General features: G+C 37.3%; 1 protein-coding gene across 3 annotated transcripts; it reads right to left on the reverse strand.

Moving 5' to 3' along the window:
- Positions 1-470: 470 nt before the first annotated feature.
- ATXN3 (ataxin 3) lies at positions 471-16,167 on the reverse strand. 3 transcript variants are annotated; one of them, XM_031593081.2, is made up of 11 exons: positions 15,480-16,167; positions 13,409-13,573; positions 12,840-12,884; positions 11,229-11,314; positions 10,721-10,787; positions 8,412-8,499; positions 8,029-8,161; positions 6,898-7,073; positions 6,350-6,473; positions 5,517-5,602; positions 473-5,108 (listed from the first exon to the last, which is right to left on the reverse strand). In XM_031593081.2, the coding sequence occupies exons 1-11, from the start codon at positions 15,603-15,605 to the stop codon at positions 5,014-5,016; spliced, it is 1,191 nt and encodes a 396-aa protein (XP_031448941.1). In that variant the 5' UTR covers positions 15,606-16,167; the 3' UTR covers positions 473-5,013. The 3 variants fall into 3 exon arrangements, with proteins under 3 accessions (XP_089997650.1, XP_031448941.1, XP_031448942.1); XM_031593082.2 differs by having other exon boundaries at positions 477-5,108; positions 15,985-16,167; XM_090141524.1 differs by lacking the exons at positions 10,721-10,787; positions 12,840-12,884; positions 13,409-13,573; positions 15,480-16,167 and having other exon boundaries at positions 471-5,108.
- Between the last annotated feature and the right edge of the window lie 12 nt (positions 16,168-16,179).

Raw genomic sequence — 16,179 nt, forward strand, 5'->3', positions numbered from 1 at the left:
AACAAGAACGAAGGAAGGAGGAGCACAGGTTGAATACCAAAAGATTTCTTTAATGCCATTAATGCAGGCGAGGCACAAAGTATGCATGCAGGTTAAAAAAAAAATGATTGTAAAATAGCTTATGCTTCCATGACAGCCTGGATACAATACGAGAATGTTATTCATTCCTGCATTGTAAATTATAAATATTTGGACCACTTACAAATATTGGTCTTAACTTGAACTTCTGATGATGTAGGTGCATGCATAAGTCTGTTAGACCTTTCTTTTTTAAATGATTTCTGAGTACCTGAAGATTTCTCAAGAGTTTGGCTTAAGAAGCAGCTTATAAAATTAATTTGTTCATTTTCTATCTATGCAATTAATAATATTTCCAGTTATATTTTTTCTTTTCTCGGATTTTTAAAAATGTTTTATTTCTTTAAAGCCTACTTTTAAAGTTGGTAATAAGAATTGTACAGCTATACTTCTGGTGTATGTATGAGTTCTGGTGGCCCCAAACCTAATTCTCCATAACATTCATCAGTGAAAAACCCCGTTTGTTCACTTTTATCTCTATGTTTGAAAGTTACTAAGTTCTAGAAAAATTCTAATTCTGCCTGGAATAACCTCAACACTTTGTTATTCATTTTTTAAAAGCTGAATTGTCAGTTTTATCATAAAACAAAGCAGCTTGCAGACAACAGCATTTGTCCAGGACAGGGAAACAGAACCGCTTACTTGTGTGGATGCTATTTTAAGCACAGTTCTTATCTCTACTGCCCAACCTTTTATAGATTCCTAGTAGCTGCAATAGTCCAATATTAGAACCCACTGGAGATTTAACATTGTAATGGTGTTTAGTACTCCAGGTGAGAAATTTATAGGCACCTTATAGTGTAAATTCTGCAAAGTAATCACATACGAAAAACAATAAACACAAACACTAGCTGAAAATTACATTTAAACCCACTGCTCATGTTTTTTTGAAATTTGAACAGTGCAAAGATCCCAAAGGTAGGAGGAATAAGCCAGTATTATATCAGATTAGCTCCAAGGCCAGAAAATTTTGAAAATATAAATTCATATCATAATACCATACCAACAAGAACTGCATTCAAGCACGATGGTATTACTTCTTCATCCTGCCCTCATTACAAAACCATGAGAACAGTTTACAGAATTATACATACTTATTTTGGAAGTCAACTAACAGAAGTATCGCTCATTCCCCTACCACTTTGATTCTATAAGCAGAACACAAATTGTGTCAGATGGATTGTGAGAAAAATAGTAAACATCTGTCACATGAATGAAGTCTGAATTCCCCTTAAGTATCTTACTGTAATTAAAATAAATAAATGTATGCTCTTTAACAACAGACTTTGGCCTATAGCTATGTGGGAAAAAAAAAACCAAACAAAAAAACCCATTCAGTTTCACTAGCAATAGGTTCTGAATTAGTAAATGCCACACTTATCAGCACAGTTCAACCACAATGAGAAGTGTTTATCATTAAAGGAATGCACACAGAAAAAAACAAGATCAGCTTTTTATTGACAATTTGGCAGGTCCACATATTTTGAACTTTAGAACTGGGTCAAAAAATATGTTCTGTCAAGAATTAGTCTTTTGTGTTGGTGCAATTAGCACACTTAGTTTTAACTGTTACCTCCGAATTGCTTGAGTTGGCAGTTAAGTATACTTCACCAAACTTGACATTCCTCTGAATGCCAAACTGATATTTGTAGAGTGATGCTGTTTCAACACAGAAAGAAATATGGTTAGCCCTGTAATCTGACTCACATATTTGTGCTTTTCAGGCACTGTTACTTTATAAGCATCACAGGTTAAAACACTTGGGTAGAGTAACTTAAAAAACAACATGAAAGTTCAAATGCAAACCTCCACACTTCAGTGATTATAAAAGACATGTACCAGAAGTCAGTACTGGGGCCCATCCTATTTAATATCTTTACTCATAATTTGGGTGAGGGAACTGAGTGCACCATTAGTACGTTTGTACACGACACCAAATTAGGGGTAAGAACTGAACTACTTGAGAGTAGGAAGGCCCTACAGAGGGACCTGGACAGGCTGGATAGCTGGGCTGAGACCAATGGGATGATGTTCAACAAGCCTAAGTGCTGTGTCCTGCACTCCTGTCACAACAACCCCATGCAACACTATAGGCTAGAAAGCCTCACAGAAGAAAAGGATCTGGAGGTGTTGGTTGATGCTCAGCTGAGCATAAGCCAGCAGTGTGCTCAGGTAGCCAAGAAAGCCAAGGGCATCCCAGCTTGCATGAGAAACAATATAGCCAGGAGAAGCAGGGAGGTGATCCTTCCTCTGTATTCAACTCCAGTAAGGCTGCATCTCAAGTACTGTGTTCAGTTTTGGGCCGCTCACTACAAGACAGACATTGAAGCCCTAAACTATGCCCAGGGAAGCAGGTGAGGAGTCTGGAACACAAGTCTTATGAAACAGCTGAGGGAAGTGGGATTGTTTAGCCTGGAGGAGGCTCAGGGGACACCTTATAGCTTTCTGCAACTGCCTGAAAGGAAGTTGTGGGTCAGCCTCTTCTCCCAGGTAACAGGGACAGGGTGAGAGGAAAGGCCTCAAGCTGTGCCAAGGGAGGGTCAGATTAGATAGCAGACAATTTATTCTCAGAAAGAGAGGTGAGACATTCAAACAGGTTACTCAGGGAAGCGGTGGAGTCACTGTCCCTGAAGGTGTTAAGAGAAAGGGTAGATGTAGTACTGAGGGACATGGTTTAGCGGGCAATATTGGTCATAGGTGGATGAACTAGATGTTCTTAGAAGTCCTTTACAAGCTTTATGATTCTATGATGTTGTTGTCACAGGTTAGTTAATGCAATTCAAGGGATTTTTTTTTTAATTTTTAAATATAGGACCACTATACTATGTAGCTACAGAAATGATATTTTTATGATATTCTTGTAACAGAAGATAAAAGGTCCAAGTTCAAGTACTAGTATCAAGTAAGTATTAACAAGCTCTGCCAGCTTACACCTATTTATTAAAAGAGAGATTTCAGGGTCAGTTTACGGCACAACAAAGGAAGGGAAGTTAATGTGGATAATTTGCAAACAAGCACAGAGATAACTTACTGCTTTACATACTCCTCTTCTGTTTTCAGTTTCATATAAATTTCAATCAAATCTACCTCCTGAAAAATATAGCATTTCAAAATGGCATTTGCACACGTGTCTTCTCAATGCCATTACTTGGCTGTACTTCAGCACATTATAGAGATTACATGTGCACAACAGGATTATATACATAACAAAATCTTAATTTTTAAAAAGTAGTGCTGTCATGTCAAAATTCACATCATACTACATATCCCAGCAGTGGAAATCCAGGAAAACAGAATTCACTCTATATGTATAATATAATACTCTAACCTATCAAGAAACCATTGCTGTAAACAAATATTTACTGAGAGGTAAGAGCCCTTTCAAGTAGGTACTACTCGATGCTGAATGTATACTTCCATTTAACTACCATTAAGGTCATACTGCTTTTATATGTCACTATTGTGCAATGATACTACATTAGAATATTTTGATAAAGAAATTTGGGTTTATTTTCAAAAGATATTCTTAGAATGCCTGTGCTAACTGTTAATGCATTGAATACAGCTTACATACTGTATCTATAACATATTTCCATATAATTTATATGTAAACAGAATTTGTATTTCAAGCACCATTTAGTAAAATGAAACATCAATTTTTGCACTAAGTTGGAAGTCAAGTTCGTTCACCCTATCACACATTCATCCTGGGTATCAAAACAAATGTGCTACAACAAATAGAATAAGCTATCTCCCATCCTTTGCTCCCTGTTTTGTGTTTTCTTTCTCAGCATCAGAAAACAACATGATAAAAAATTTTAAGGTGCATGAGTAAAGGCCATTCCTGAAAAAGCTACAACATTCTGACAGACAGTCAAAAAGCATTTCAGAAAGAGCACCCACATGGACATAAATATTCATTCTTAGAAGAGATACTTGCACAGAGGTCATTGCAGACTGCAGGAATGCGACTTATATATGTGGCACTGATTTTATGGCACCCAGATCTTCCCCACTTTCCTTTCTCCTAGACTCAGTTACAGCTCTATGATACTGAAAGGCCAGAATTAAGGGTGAAGAGGAAAAGATAATGCAGTAGAAATATAAAAGAAAACCTGTTTAACCCATTGTGATACTTCTATGATAAAAACAGTGGTATAACCAGAAAGATTATAAAAAAACTAACATTAAAAAAAAGTTATTTACAAAAAGACAAAATGACAAAGCAAAAATCCTACCTCAAGCACGAACTTGGAAACTAGAAATAAAACTAAAAGTAAAACCAGGAAGTGTTAGAATATCAGAAGCACTCTGGAATCTTTCAGTGAATGTCATGATCTACAGTACACTGGAGATTTTGTTTAATTGCCAAGCAATACATTTACAGATTTAGGTTTCTCCTGCAGGGTGGGTCATTTCAAAAGCGGACAGCAGGATCAAAAAGTTGGCATCAAGTCATTTGAAGAATGAATCACAAAACAAGTTACCTAAGATAAACAGAATTTAGGGTTTTTTTTCCTCCATCTGAAGTGTTTTCTCATATCTAGCAACTTATGAATACAACTTCTATCTATTTTTGTACTAGTATGGAAAAAAACTGGTTGATACCAGTTTTTGGCACCTTTTGTGTTCTCTACAGATTTTTTCAAAACAATTTTTCTTTTTTAATGCAAGTTACAGCTGCTACATGTGTTTGTTTGATCAAGAGTAACTTAAGCAACTTCAACACTGTTACTCTTGTAGTAGGAGTGCTATGCTATTCTAAATTAGTGCGAACTTTTCATATTTGCAGATTCCCTCTAAACTCTGAGCTCCAGCCAACCCTTCATTCCTGCTTCCAAAACTCTGAAATGAACCCAGCTTGTGCAACATCCACACAGTAAAATTGTAACGGAGATGTAGTGTTTTGACAATAGAGGGGAAAAAATTATGATGTCATTTCTTCTCTTCTGTACTCAAGTGATTTCTAGCAGATTCCAGGGACATATTCATAGCTGCTTGAAGCATGTCCTCCTCACTCATATCACCTCCTAAAGAAAACAGATGTATACAAATTGTAATAAAAGCAGAGATTCAGTTCTCAACTATAATTAAATGCTTTCTTTGCTCCTTTTGTCCATACCTACTCTGTCCCAGACAAACTAAACAACAAAAAGCAAAGCCAGAGCTCAGTCTAATAGTTCACCCTAATGTCAGAACAGGGTACTGACATTCACAACAAAACAGACTTTTCAAGAAAGTGATCCTTTCCTTCTGCCAAAAGGAGTAATGGCTGTGATGCACAGTCTGAACTGCTGCTGGGGTGAGAAATAAGGCAGGGAAGGAAAGTGAGGAAGCAGAGCACAATACAAAGGTAAATAAAATATACTGAGGTATATTTATTTACAAAGGTAAATAAAATATATTTCTATGTTGGAAATAAGTTTAAAAAACAGTACCTGGATCAGCTTCTAGAGTGCTTGAGTTTATAGTTGGTTTGTCATGTAGGTTCAGTGTCAGATCCTGCTGCTCTATCTGTTGCTGCCTGAAATAATTATAAATTTAAAGAAAAGTAGAATTAAGATCAGTATGACTCCTATATCAAAACTATTTCATCGTTAAGGAAGGCCAAGAGTTAGATGTATAAGCTGCCATTTGAAATATTAACCCACCCACACCATCCCAAATCTCTTCAGTTGTTTCCTCTGCTAAGCTTCATGTTGGGATATCTGACATCCCAAATTACAGGCCTGTTTTCCCAGAATTCAGACATTCTGCATTACTATCCTCTCACGCAATATCTGTCACCTCCTTTCTGCAGCATTTCTCCTTTATCTAAATTTCCTTCATCACTGGGAAATAGAGACAAGCAAAGACTACAATAAAACCACAAATATGTATTAAGGCAGCGCTCCAGAAATGAAAAATGAAGCATCATCTAAAAAATCTTTGTGTGATGTTCACAAGAGAAATCATTTCCAGAAGTCTTAGAGGAAGAGTATTCTTCAGGAAAATAATTACGGAAATTATTTACAGTAGTAGAAATACTCTAAAATATTTATTTGCTTTCCTTCATAAGAGTGATGGTACACTACTAACAGATCCCCTCTTATTTACAGGCTTCATTTCTTAGGAACGCATGGGAATAGCAAAATTCTAGTACTGCTATGAAAACAGGGTAAGGGTTAAATCAAGCTGGATCTCTGAGAGAAATCCACCCACAGCCCAAAAGCACTGAACAATAAGACATTTACTTCCAAATGCAGATTTAGTTTTCTATCGGCTACTTTACTTTTCAAAATATGCTTGTCTTCTCCTGCGCAGATCTTCTGAAGAAACAGAGTCTGTCTGGCTGGTGTGTGGTGGCTGAGAAGCATTCTGTGGTAACGAGTTTGAGAACTCATTTTGACGACTACCTAAAATCAGAACAAGCCATATCCTACTAATTACAGTAAAATTATAATTTACTTTTTTTCCTTAATATAAAAACAAATAAAAAAAAACACATCATTCTTCAAACTTGATGAAAACAGACTTGTTAGTGAAATAAGCACCTAGGCTAACTTCACTGTCACTTTCTCACTCTAGAACTGGTTCCTTTTTTTCCTCCCTCCCTCCTTGTTCTTGCCTCCTAAAAAATCAGTGTTAATGTAGAAGTTAACTTTTCAAACAGCAGGAAGGAGATAGATACAAGAAAGTCTGGATTATCCTACTATGCCTCAAAGCCAGTCTTTTCAGAGCTAGAAGCATGCTGAAAGCAGCTGTCTGAAGCTGTTTTAGTAGCTGCTAAAGCATGAGCAACAAGAACATGGCAAGTAAAATTTTAAAAAAGCACTGTACCTTGCATGCTGAGTTGAATGGCTCTACGAAGATCAGCTTCTTCATCTTCCATATCGATTTCCTGCCTACTTAGAGCCAGAGCTCTTTGAAAATTCTCCTCATCTTCATCTAACATGCTTGTCCCATCAAAAGGATGGCTAACTTCTATCGCTTGGTCCACATCACTTCTGGGTAGTCTGTGAAGTCAATACATTTATAACATTCAAACCACAATTGTGCTTACTTCTATGGAGAGATTTAAAGTAGTTTGTGCTGATTTAACTACTTTTTTTTTTTTTTTTTTTTAACTTTGACAAAAAGTGACTTACGATAATCAGAAATATTTTCTTATTTCTATACAAAAAAAGCATGAAGAAACTGCAAGTATAGTTTTCAGCTATAAAAATGAAAATACCAAAACCATGAACATATGCTTACATGTTGATGAGAATCTTCTTTATAGGAGAAACTTCAAAAGCAAAAGTGCTATGTAAAAATATTAATTTTATTTGAATCTATTTCAAGTAAGACGGTCAAACCCACAGATAGAAGTGTACACGGTCTCTTCCTCAGGAACCTTTGATAACACTACAGCAAAAGATCCTCTGTAAACTATATGTAATTTCACATCAGTGCCAAGTAGCTTACTGTTTTTATTGTATCTGCTTACAACACCATAGTTTACTTTATGAAGTGGAAGAAATAATGAATTCATTCCTCTAAATTAATTCCTCTGAATTCTTCTGTCAGAAGATATGAAAGATTCCTTCAGCCAGTTTGGGTCAGCTAACCTGGTTCTGTCTCCTCCCAGCTGCTTGTGCTTCTCCCCTAGCCCTTCAGTGGCAGGACAGTATGAGAAGCTGTAATGTCCTTGGCTTTGTGCAGCACTGCACAGCAAGAATTAAAACATCAGCGTATTATCAACACTGTTCTACTCCCAAAGCCAAAACATCATACCATACACTATGAAGAAAATCAACTCTGTCCCTGTTGAAACTAGGTCATCTACTAATTTGGCTTTACAGTGTGCAATAGAATACACTGATCTTGAGGTACGTCTAATTACATCTTAAAGAGTTTGTTTCCATGTAGGCATTAATCATGGAAACAAATCTTACTAAACATTATTAAAAGGAAGTCTGTTTACCTTACCTCTGGTCTCTTGACTGTGTAGTCTCTTCTCCAATTAGTTTTGGTCGCTGTACCTGCTGAACTCGAATCATCTGCAACAGCTGATCAGCCTCACAGTCTGGCAGGTCACCTTTTACTACAAATATGGAATAACCTGAAAAATAGAAATCATGGGTCTACAGCATTAAGCTGCACACATAAGTTATGTGAAATGCAAACTGATATGGAATACAGCGGTCTGCAGTTTGTTAAAATATACGTCTCAAACTCTCATTACAAGAACGTGGGTTATTTCACTATTTCAATAACAAAACTAAGGCTAGTTAACTGAATACATAAGTTCTAATAGATAATGATTACCTGCTTTTAATTAAAGAGATTTAATATCTGCAAGTTACTATTACCTTCCTGTTGTAATTGCGCCAAGAAAAGTGCAAGATATGTATCTGATATTAGTTCTGGACCCATCAAGAGAGAGTTCAAGTTAAACCACTGCAATTAAGAAAAAAAGTTTGAGAGAACAAATTAGCATAAAGATGACTGAGTAATCCATTTCTGTACATTGTGGTCATTTTCTAAAATAAAATCAAATTATCAAATAAAATAAATCATCAAGTTAAAAGTCTACTGAAGCACAATAACTGTACTGCTCAAAGTTTCCCTTCAAAATCTCTTCAGCTAACAGGAGGTCTGAGGCATGTAAATGACTGCATGCTCTCTCCCCTTTCTGACTACTGGTAGAAGGCAAACGGACTAAAACACAAATCTAAAGATGGAGAATAATCACTTCAGGCATAGTTTTAAAATACTCCTTGATTATTTTTTTTTTTTAAGCAGTTCAGGAATGCATGAGAAAGAAGCTGTTCAAAAGTTAACACTGTATCTTAATATATTTGTAGTTACAGGAAACAGAAATTGAATTCACTCTATTCTGTTAATTAAACATGCTGCCTTTAACAGATGCTAATACGGCAAACTATTGTTTACATCTCTGGGAGATAACTGTTAAACTTCAAAATTTAGGAAAATGAACTTAAAATTTAATATGCCAGTTATACATATATACATTACAATGTAGGTCACATTATTTTCAGAATCATTATATATAGTATTTCCACTAGGGAGAAAATATACTCAGTAGGTATGGCAAAATGGTCTACCTGGTGTATTCCATTTATATAGCAATCAATTTGAAGAGTATTTTTATATTCCATACTCATTCAACATTACCCAGTTTGAACGAGAACGCACCATTTCAGACAGAATTCTATCTCTGTTATCACAAAAATGCATCTGTCTGCCTAAACTATCAAATATGCAATTCTACACTTGCAGTCAGGACCGAACTAACCAGGTAATTCACCTGGTGAATTCAGAGTCAACTATCTACCATTCTTAAACTGTCAGTCAAAAGCCCCTCTTCCACTAAGATAAGGTAAAGAAAACAAACTGTGTAGGAATGGGGAAAGAATTAAAAGGTTATGTAAACTGTATGTGACAGACAGATTACTGATAAACTATTAAAAGTGTGGAGGACAAAAGTTTGGAAAACTAACTGCTATAACTGTAACAGAAAAGAAGCAGGTGAAAGCAATAAGTCAAATCTGTTTTGTCTCTCCCTTCTCATTCCTCTCTAGTTAACACAACCTTATGTTTTCTTTGTTTACAAACCATGTAAGAAAACAAAATGCATCCCCCCTCCAATTAAACATGTTGTAGGCTAGAACAGTATCTGAAACAAGTTTCAGCTGACATGGCTATAATTCTACCAGGGAGCTTATCCAACCCTTCAGAAGCCATTCAGCCTTTTCAATTTCAAGTACACCAAAAAAATGCCTGTAAACAATAATAAGCCAAACTCTCAAACTGCACCAGAACTGTGGAGTTTAGTTTCTTATTCACAGGCAAAATTATATTTCTTTTAAAATGGATGCCAACATAAGTAGTCACTACTTGGAACATCAAATGGGTAAGATGACTTCTGCTTGCTCTTTTAGAACTTGAATGCTTATTTTATGGGACACTTTCTATGACACAGAAAACCCAGCAATAACAAAACAAACAAACAAAAAAAACCAACCCCAAAACACCACACCAAACCAATTAATTTATGTTGTATAAGAGTTTATGCAGCATGATCCAGAACAATGATTGGCTACTGAAAGAAAGACTGCACTGGCATTACAGGAGATCCGCGTGTGATCTGTATTATTATATAGGCACTGTGCATATGTATGGCCATTCTTTACCTTTAATAGTTATTTTCTGCTTATAATACAGCTGCTTCAGATTGATTTTTACAATAGTGGAAATTTTGATTCTACCTTGTCCAGCCTTATCCCTTGGATACCCTTAAATACCTGCAGTTATTAATATTCATTAGTACAATGGAACTTTGAAATTGTATTTTTTTTCTGTTGTTTCACACACAGAAAGAACAAGAGAACTTAAGAGGTCACAAGGATTGCCTCAGCTACAGTTTCTTATAGGACAGGTTCACTAGGGAAATGATCCTAGGATGTTTTCCCAAGCTAAAATTCAGGGGAAGCTGCGTGGCATTTCTGATATAACAACCATTTACTCATTTATTTATGCCTACTATTAAATCAAATTGCAGAAAAAACCTGCAAAAGGCCAACACGTGGTCTACTTGAAACCATTTCTTCCACCCCCATTCTGAAGTCAATTTTTAAATAAAAAAAGACAGTGTCACCTGTTTTCCTAACTTTCGAACTGTAAACCAGTGTTCCTTATAATTACAAATAAATGATTTTTCATTTCTGTAAAAAGAAAAACAAAAGGTATAGATAAAATTAAATAATATTGGAGTGCATATTAATATTTTAAGTTCTTTGCCACCACTAATTTAAACTTACAAAACAAACTTTCAGTAATAGAACTGTTGATTACAGAGTACTCATACTGCTTTTATAACTTATAATATGTATGAAATTGTCTCTTTCATCGCATCAGCATTACTGAAATCTCATATACCTGTGATGCCACAGATACTGAGATGTCACAAAGGCACAGAGGAGAGGTGCTCATATACACCCTCAAAAGAAGAAAAAATATCAAAGGATCAGGGTGTAAGAAAATAAACACGAGAATGCAACAGAGCTTAAATACTGATTTTAAAGAAATAAATAACCGTTTTTCAGTATTTTTCCTAAAATTAAAGGAAATTGTGCTTAAAAAATGATGACAACAAAAAGTCTTACATAGGGTCGATCCCAAGCCTCTGATACTCTGGGCTGTTGAAGAGGATTAGTTCTAAACCCCACACTTTCAAAGCATTGCTTATAACCTGTCAAAACAAACAAACAAAAAAAAAACAACAACACTTTTTATGAGTCAAACCTATCTGATCTAACTTGAGCAGATTTAGCCACTACAAACATTTATATTATCCTCATAAGGCTTTGATCTCAAAATCCTGCAGGGAAAATTAGGAATCACATTATTCAAAATGCCACCGTCGTCAATCTACACCAAATATAACATGCCTACCATATCTAAGAGGAAGTATCAAAATTGTGATTTAACTAAGACATGTTAATACAGCTTTGACTGCAGCAATAAGTTTAATTTCACCTCCCACAGCTACTGTCTATGTTGTCATCTCTCTGTTCCCCACGTACTGCTCTGTCTGCCCTCTCCTTTTAAGTACAAGTCATCTATCCCCACAATAACTATTTGGGATTTGCACCACTTGAATGCCACATCATTCATTCTGGTTTAGTGATAGCATTTTTAGGTTGACAGCTCCAGTTGATTTTAAAGAGCTGTCTCTGTCCATCAAGGCTTGCTGATCAATCTAAAGACACAGTTTCCACTGTACTGCAAGCAAATAGCAGTATAACAGATCCCTGGAAGTCACTGTGTCTTAGGGCTTCTAAATAAGAATTTTCTCAACTTATTAGAATATTCAAAGTGACTTTGATAGATAATCAGCAAATCTGAAAATAAAAAGTAACTACCAAATTCTTTTACAATAACTCTTAAAGCTACTTGCAGTAATGCTGTAGAAAATTATAAATCAACAATTCATCCTCCTTTCTGCAGCCAACTATGTAGCAAGCATGCGAAGCAATGACAGGACAAAAAGGTACAGAATATAAGGAAACATTACATTCTGCAGCACTGAAAAGCACCTCTGAAAACCAGAGACAGACAAAGGTACAGAGCTTTGTTAACAGCTCCAGTCTAGACACAAGACCCAGTTTGGTGTTTAATACCACCTTTTTGTTTTGGTTAACATATTTCCTGTTAATTATTTTCCCATTACATTTCTTTAAAAGTAAAATAAAAAAGCAAACAAATAAAAACCCACAATTCAGAGTGCACTGAGAGAATTGTAAAAACTGGAACGCAGATACTGCAGCTTCTCTCATTCTGTAAATCATGGCAATAATTCTGTAACCGCTGCCAAAGACTTCACAGTCTATAATTTGAGAAGACAATCTCAAGTCTCTTTTTTCACCTGTAGCCCATAAAAAGCAATTTGGAAAGCAAGCTTATTGCAAGCAGGTGTGATATCACAACTGAGGGAGACTATGCTTTGACGCTTTATTTAAAGGCCCATAAACTGAATCACAGAATTGCTCAGGTTGGAAAAGACTTTTGAGATCATCGAGTTCAACTGCAACCAAATCATACTACTCTAAAGAACAAACACAAGTCACCACTGCTCTTAACGTAATTCAAGATTCAAGTCCAGCCAGTAAGCCTATAAAATAGAAACTAGATAATAGTTCAATGTCATTTAAATTATATGACAGCACATATATTCCATAAAGAAAAAAAATATGCCAGAGTAGAGCACTGCTTACTTGAATGGAGAAGAATCCACTGTCATCCATGTTTACAGAAGGCTGCTGCTCAGCATATGAGGTTGGGGAAAGAAAAGTTAAAGTCGTGTAAGCATAAAAGTTCAAAAAGAATTTCACTTAAAAAAATAAATATGACTGTACATAAATAAAGCAACAACAAAATATATTCTACTCTGTATGCTGATTACAACACCTCCATTTTCATTAATAACTCAAACCTTCAAATTGCAAATACTTATTGCTTATAGGACAGACAGATACAGGAAATTCTGTTACCATCTCTACCCCTGGCTTACTAAAACAAATGGTCGATCTCTTACTCTTCTTGCCATGCCTGACCTTCCTATCCTTAAGATGAGGATAATGTAGCCTCCTGTAGGAGCACTATAAAGTTGTAGAAATAACATTTAAAAACCTCAAACCTGAAATGGTTGAAAGGAAATATCAGCAAACTTCTAAATATCAGCACTAGAAAATGAACCTTCTGTAACTATGAAAGTGTAGCAGGCCTTTGTTACACAATACTAGATTTTATGCAAGCATCATGCAATGTCAAGTTAAGATTTTACCTGTAAAAATGTTCTATATTCTTCGCTAGACACTCCTCCCTCTGCCATTCTCATTCTTTCTTCCTCATCCAACTGCTGTGCAATGGAGGATAACTCAACAGGACTAAAGTACTCCCCTTGCAGCAAATTATTCAGACAGTGCTGAGCACATAGTGAGCCTTCTTGCTAATATTGGAAAAGGAGAAAAATAAAAATTAAAAAAAAAAGTCAAAAGCAATAACAAATAGATGTTAATGATGTGCTCTGCAAAAACATTTAATGATTTTATTCCAGTAAACTTTTCCTCCAGCCCCCACTTCCCAGAATACCATATTTTTTTCTAGATTTATTACAGTGTGAGCAGTAGAATACATTCCTCTGCTCCATAAATCTGATGATGAAAAAGAAAACAAACATTACATTTCCTGGAAGAAAATAAACTCTAAGTGAAAATGTTTTGGGAAACAGTGTAAAAATCACCTACAGCTTGTTCAAATCACACAAGTACTTTGCAACCATCAGGAGAATGGATTCTGCTCCCTTCAAATCATCACCATATGAAATAGGAAACTCGTTTTCTTTTTTTAATCTCTAAACACTCCCCACAAGAGATGCTCTTGTTATTTGTTAAACTTGTGTTCCCTGCCAGGCGTGGCTATCAAAAATCTGCTTTCCACATGTGGCTGAAGAAAAATTACAGTTTCCCATGAAAAGCAATCTCTCTCTAAAAAATAACAAAGCTACAAGCACAAGAGAGTTTAAAATCAGTTACAAAAAGCAGCTTTCCTCTTTGTTTGTATCAATGCTCATTTATATTAACGTTAACAACATGCATTAGAACAAATTTGTTGGAAACAAAACAAAATCTTCAAAGAATCAAAACCAGCCCCTTACCTCTGCCAAAACCCACAGAAAGTAAGAATCCAAGAGTGTGCCTTGTAGGAATATTATTTAAACATCCACCCTTTCACCATACAAGTCAGGTGCACAAATCTCCTGTGGCCTCCCTTACAGCAAGAGCCTTAAAACTTCAGATTACAATACCTTCCGAGGGCACCACCACTCAACTGAACACTGAGTTAAAGCTGAACCAGCTGTACAGCCAAGGTACAATGGAATTCAGAAACCTCATCTTTCACAGCTCCTCCAGCTCATGATTATCCCACAACAAGATATTCCAGACTAAACAGCAACTCCTGGCCTGTTGGAAGCACATTCCTGTATGATGAGACCAGCAGCAACTAAAACAGGGGAACCTGCTTATGGTCACATATTGATTTCACCAGAAGCACGTGAAATAATTAGGAACAAATCAACCCTAGGATACTCTTCGAAAGGGCCTTTCTGTACTTGTACAGAAAAAAATTCATCTTAAAACTAAAATAACAATCTGTACATACCGTAAGTGCATAAAACACATCTTACAGTTTGTAATAAATGTTAACTGCAGTATTTCTGTGCAAAGAATATGGTATTTTTCCATAGTCTGAAATTTCCTTATTGAAACCTATCCTGATATCAACAGCTGTCCTGCTTTCAGTGGTTTCAAACACTCAGATCCTTTAAGAGAAAAGGCCAATATTTTAATAATAGGGGCTCAAATCTGCAGCAGTCCTACTTTTTGCAACCATCATCCTCCTGTTACAAACACAACTGTTGCGGGTCTTTGTTTAGTTGAAGGTATACCAATTCCTTGAATGTAGTACATGCTTGATTATTTCAGTTTCAGCGGTTTCAAAACTACAAAGCAATTTACTGATAAACCCTTCTTTCAGTTGCCATGTCGGTACATGAAAGGCTACACAAAAGGAAGGTATGCACTCTTGGTTAAAGCTCATTTTCCAGTCCCAGTTGGAAGGTGTGTTATAATGGCTGAAATCCAGCTCTAGCCTTCTGAACAGCAGCTTCGTGGCACAATGCTTGCCACGTTTTGCTACCCACTCTCCACGTTCTACTACTGATGTATAAAAATAATGATTTATAACAAACAAACAAACAAAAACAACAGAAGTGTACAGCTAACTCTTTATTTGCTAACTAAACCAACTACTACGCGTAAGTAGAACAACGGCTAGAAATCGGTATCACCTACAGCACAACAAAGATGCAGAGTCACCGGCGAAGCAGGTGAAAAACGGAGCTGTACTGTAGCAGCAGGGAGCTCGCACACAGCCCGTACGTGCGAGCCCTGGCAAAGCGCAGCAGTTTCCAGAAGCATTTCTTCTCCAAAACAGGAAGCGCCGCTCAGCACGCGACGCAGGCCGTCCCCAGCAGCGCCGTTCCCGCCGGGCGGCACACCCACAGCGGGCAGCGCCGGTGACGGCGAGCAGCGTCCGGGCGCACGGAACCCGGAGCACAGAACCCAGAACCCGCCCCACGTACCGCCGCTCGCCTCCGTGCTCGGCCACAGATGAGAAGCAGCGGCTTCAGGCCGTACCCGATCGCACCCAACAACCGCTACGGAGTGCCCAACGCGAGAAGTCCCCGCGGAGCGCGTCCCCGCTTCCACCCCGCCAGACGACCGAAGGCCGGACCCCCTCCCCTGCGGGACGCCTCACCGAAACGCCGGACCCCCTCCCCCGCGACGGCTCACTCACCCGCTCGTGGAATATCGACTCCATGTTTATTGTCAACGGCACGGCCTCCGCCTCACATGACCCGCGCGGCCAATCTCAGCTCGGCCCCGCTGAACCAAGCTGCCGCAGCGCCCCCTGGCGGCCAGGAGGTCCCGCCATCTTGGCGACACCCCGCGCCTGCGCGCGGTTGTGGAGCAGCCGGAAATTCCCGCCCGT

Source organism: Phasianus colchicus, chromosome 5 (assembly GCF_987193195.1).
Source record: "Phasianus colchicus chromosome 5, bPhaCol1.hap1.1, whole genome shotgun sequence".
Taxonomy (NCBI): domain Eukaryota; kingdom Metazoa; phylum Chordata; class Aves; order Galliformes; family Phasianidae; genus Phasianus; species Phasianus colchicus.

What these genes read in the sequence shown, in the direction of transcription:
- ATXN3 (XM_031593081.2), bottom strand. Translation starts at nt 15,605, where the DNA reads ATGCTTCTGGAAACTGCTGCGCTTTGCCAGGGCTCGCACGTACGGGCT. An exon ending in AATATAGAACATTTTTACAG is followed by an intron (nt 12,885 to 13,408) that starts GTAAAATCTTAA and finishes TATGCTGAGCAG; the next exon opens with CAGCCTTCTGTAAACATGGA. An exon ending in CATTCAACTCAGCATGCAAG is followed by an intron (nt 6,474 to 6,897) that starts GTACAGTGCTTT and finishes TTCTGATTTTAG; the next exon opens with GTAGTCGTCAAAATGAGTTC.